At 37.9% G+C, this 4,260-nt stretch overlaps 1 protein-coding gene across 1 annotated transcript; it reads left to right on the top strand.

Annotated features, from left to right (window-relative positions):
- Nucleotides 1-922: 922 nt before the first annotated feature.
- Nucleotides 923-1,617, top strand: LOC136255232 (uncharacterized). The gene is made up of 4 exons (XM_066047958.1): nt 923-979; nt 1,032-1,176; nt 1,234-1,379; nt 1,432-1,617. Exons 1-4 carry the CDS (start codon nt 923-925, stop codon nt 1,615-1,617), a joined length of 534 nt encoding a protein of 177 aa, XP_065904030.1.
- The last annotated feature ends 2,643 nt before the right edge of the window (nt 1,618-4,260 follow it).

The raw sequence follows: 4,260 nt of genomic DNA, 5'->3' as shown, positions 1-4,260 counted from the left end.
TTTCAGCCATATCATAGTGGCCATGTTTTTACTTTGTTACCCCATAAAATTAACAATTCATGTGTTATGTCTTCTTGATTACTGGGACATAAACAAAAACCCATACTATCACTCAGTGTTGCATTTACAGCTTGGTAAGTGCTTGCTTCCCTCATAATAAATTGACCCCTAGTGTATATATTTGGAGGCTCATACAGTGTATAATTGGTGACATTACAGTCCCACTTTATGAGCTTGTAGCTGTGAGTGGAGGATGCTTGACCCCTTCAATTGCAATCTGAACTCGTGTGTAGCTTTTAGGGTCTGCATCCTTGAACTACAGTGTGTTGTGTACAGTGTAAGTTATAAAATTTCAATGGCTTTCCCACTGTTTCATGTTAATTTAGTAGCTACAAGTGCTAAAATATACCAGATCTGTATGACTGTACTAACACAAGTTGCCTTTAATATTTGGACCAGAAAGACACTAAACTGGCCACAATATTTTCTAAATCTTCAATCAACGTGAGGTCTTTTACTTGGTTGTAAATACAGGTGACAACACAGAGTGACTACAAAAGAGGTTTCTAATGTGTTGCATTCATTTCAAATGTTAATATCTCTGTAGTCTCTGTACAAAACTTACAAACCAATAATTTGCATACCAATTCAATTGGCCACTTACACTATCAATCCAAATATACTTTTGTTACAGTAGAGTAATTGTAAACCCAGTACATAAATGTAATCGGAATCTATTCAAAGCTTCGTATCAGAAAGACAAAAAATGTTTATACACTGTAGCTTAGTAATTTCAAGCTATTAATATGTTTACACTTTCTTTTACGTTCCATGAGCTTTTGATCTTGTAACTTTTAATCCAAAACAAATAACACTGTCTGTTTTAGTCTTTTATCCATGTATGATGTTGACCTATTGTTGAATGTCCTTACAGCAAGAAGACTTAAAGGCTACAATTGTGGCAAAGCTCGAAGAGCAGGTAAAGAACAGTGATTTGTTCATGGTATGTATTTCACTAGAATACATTACAGAAAACTTGGATGGCGGGGCAATTTAAAGACATTTCAACCCAAATGGCAAAGCAACTGCACACCATCATGGTTCCATCAGGTGCTACAAATGCTACACCTGGAAGCCATGTGAATTCCACACATTTGTATCAAAATGTGACAGATTGTAAGTGTCTCTTCCTAGGTAGCTAAAGCATTTTCAGTTGTTTTGTATTTACTGCAGCCTTTGACATCACCACTAGTACTGCTACAGCCCCTGATGATGTTATCACTGCTCCTGGCAGTGTTATTACAGTCACTACTACTACAGCCAGTGACAGTGTTGTTAACACAAGCACAACGAATGAGGAAGCAACCAACAATGATGAAGTGAGATATACTATATTACAGCGGTTACATGTAATCATTAAATCAATTCTAGCATGATACTGAAATTGAGAGAACAGAGAAATACCTTAGCACAGATGAATTGCTCACAGTATTCATTAAAACTCAAAACAGTTGGTCATTCGCTCGGGAGGTCGCATTAAACTATTTGATGAAGACACTCTCATTAATTCCAATGTTAACGGATCAACTGTTGACGGAGAAAAAAAGCCGGCCTTAGATCCACTAAGGGTGGCATTTATAGGGTGGAAAACTTTTTCAGTACCATGGCTCAGATGGAGACAGAAAGGTGGTGATCCCCAAGATTGTCGCAGTAATTAATCCCCAAGATTGTCGCAGTAGATTGTCCATTTACTGCGACAATCTTGGGGATCACCTTCTTCAGGTGCTGTATGTATTTTTGACATTAGGCACTGGCCGATTATGCCAGCATAATTTAAAGCATAAGAGGTGACCAAAAGCATCAAGCGGACGATGTTTGAAAAATTAATTAAATGCGCAATACGCGCGCCTGAAAGAAGGCAAATATTCACTACCAATAGTATTATTAGTGCATTTCATATTTAAAAACATGTAATATAACTTATTAATCCGTTTCTTTGTTGGTTATTCACACTGCAGAAATAAGATCGAGATACTCTAATAGAGCAGTCACTTACTCTAATAGAGCAGTCAGGAAAGGCTGATATACTCTAATAAAACAGTCAGTTCTAGAGCACAATCTTGATATTGAAAGCATAATTTTGAGCATAATAGGCTTAATTTTTGGGCAATGCTCAAATGCATAATAGGTAAAATGTTGGGCATAATAGGCCGGTGCCTATTCGACATATGTCAGGTGGCAAAGTGTTCCAAAACATCCGTATGCCATTCTTTAATTCAGTAATGCTTGTAAGATTGACGCAAATACTGTTTAAGTGATCTCCAGATCAGCTGTATTGGGTTGCGGTCTGGGGATTCAGGTGGCATAGGCCACCATTTTACATGATTTCTGGAGAAAAACTTCTCAATATGACCACTGGCATGTTTAGGGTCATTATTGTGATATAGACGATGACCATCAGGAAATTTATCTCTAATAAATGGCAATAGGCCAGCTTCAAGAATCTGGCCAAGTCTCTCAGCATTCATGATGCCTGAAAACATAATAATTTTGTGGCACCGCGACAAGAAATGCCACCCCAAATATGTAGCTTAACAGGATGTTTAGCTCTTGGCTTCAGCTTCCTTGGTTGTTTACGTTTTCGAAAACATAGCTTTGCATGTGTCTCTAGTTGAATGCTATTTTATTTATTTGTACTGAGCAGTCAGCCCTGCTGGTATGCTCAGGAAAAAAAAAACAACAAAAAAAAACAGTTCTAACTTAACATACAGTAAACCAATTGTTCAACTAATTACAAGCTAGTACTAGTGTGGTAATATGATTGTAAAAGTGATGTGAACGAATCTGGATCAGACGTTTCAATGATGCTAACAGGCAAGGTGTTCCATTCTTTAACAGTTCTTGAGAAGTAGCTACTCTGATATGATCTGGTGGATGATGATGGAATTATGAGATGCAATGGATGGTATGATCTAGTTTCTCTCGTTGATGGTAAGTAATATGCAGATGGCAAGCTGGTGATGGAGTGCCTTGTGCAGGACTTGTAATCTAGATATCTTGCGACGAGTCTCAAGAGATGGCTGGGATAATTCGTTTAACATTGCTGAAACTGAGCTAAATCTACTATAGTCATTATAAATCCATCTGGCTGCACGGTGTTGTACCTTCTCTAATTGCTGAATTTGTGAATTGTAGTATGGATCCCACACAGCTGATGCATATTCCATTTGTGGCCTCACCATTGTGATGTATGCAGATTTCTTAACTCTTTGTGAGCAACTACTAAGATTACGTTTCAAAAAGTTGAGGGTTTTTGTCGCCTTGGCTGCTATGGTAGATATGTGTGAAGACCAGGATAGTGACTTGTTAATTAAGATGCCCAGATAAGAGTGTTGCTCAGATGTTTCTAATATATGGCCTTTCAGTATGTAATTATGTGTGATGGGTGAAGTATTCCTTGTGCATTGCACTACAGCACATTTGATGACATTAAAGTTCAGTTGCCAGGTGTTAGCCCATTCAGATAACTTATTCAGATCTTGTTGGAGCTGGATGGTGTCTTCTCTGCTATTGATTATTCTGTAAAGTAAACAATCATCTGCGAACATCCGAAGAGGAGAATCAATATCATTTGCTATGTCGTTTATATACAGTAAAAACATCAGGGGACCCAGGACAGTTCCTTGAGGGACTCCTGACAAAACAGGTACAGGGTTTGAGGTTTCACCGTCCAAAACTACACATTGTGAACGTCTAGTAAGCCAGGATTCAATCCATGCAAGAGTACTGTTGCTAATTCCATAATGCCTTAATTTAGTCAGAAGTCGTTGATGTGGAACTGTATCAAATGCTTTAGAAAAGTCTAGAAGGATTATATCAGTTTGCTTTTGATGGTCAAGAGCGTAGGATATGTCTTCAGTCAAAGTGATGAGTTGAGTGACACAGGAGTGCTGTGATCGAAAGCCATGTTGATTTTCAATTAAAACGTTGTGTTGGTTAAGATGGTTCATAATGGAGTGGTAAATAATGTGTTCCATAGTCTTAGCACAAATGGATGTTAACGATATAGGTCGATAATTGATGGCACTACTGCGGTTACCCTTTTTATACACAGGACAAATGTTAGCTGATAGCCAATCACTCGATAATGAGCTGGTAGACAAAGACTGGGTAAAGATCACTTGTAAAATTGGAGCAATTTCATTAGCACAATGTTTTAGTATGTATGGTGAAATAAGGTCAGGTCCACTAGACTTTTGT

The sequence above is a fragment of the Dysidea avara genome, chromosome 5, assembly GCF_963678975.1.
Source record: "Dysidea avara chromosome 5, odDysAvar1.4, whole genome shotgun sequence".
Taxonomy (NCBI): domain Eukaryota; kingdom Metazoa; phylum Porifera; class Demospongiae; order Dictyoceratida; family Dysideidae; genus Dysidea; species Dysidea avara.
Note: the sequence above shows the minus strand (reverse complement) of the source record. Positions and strands in the feature narration are given on the sequence as shown.

Coding starts and splice junctions, on each gene's coding strand:
- LOC136255232 (XM_066047958.1), top strand. CDS start 923: ATGTCCTTACAGCAAGAAGACTTAAAGGCTACAATTGTGGCAAAGCTC. Junction 980..1,031: donor TGGCAAAGCTCGAAGAGCAG/GTAAAGAACAGT, acceptor AATACATTACAG/AAAACTTGGATGGCGGGGCA. Junction 1,177..1,233: donor GTATCAAAATGTGACAGATT/GTAAGTGTCTCT, acceptor TATTTACTGCAG/CCTTTGACATCACCACTAGT.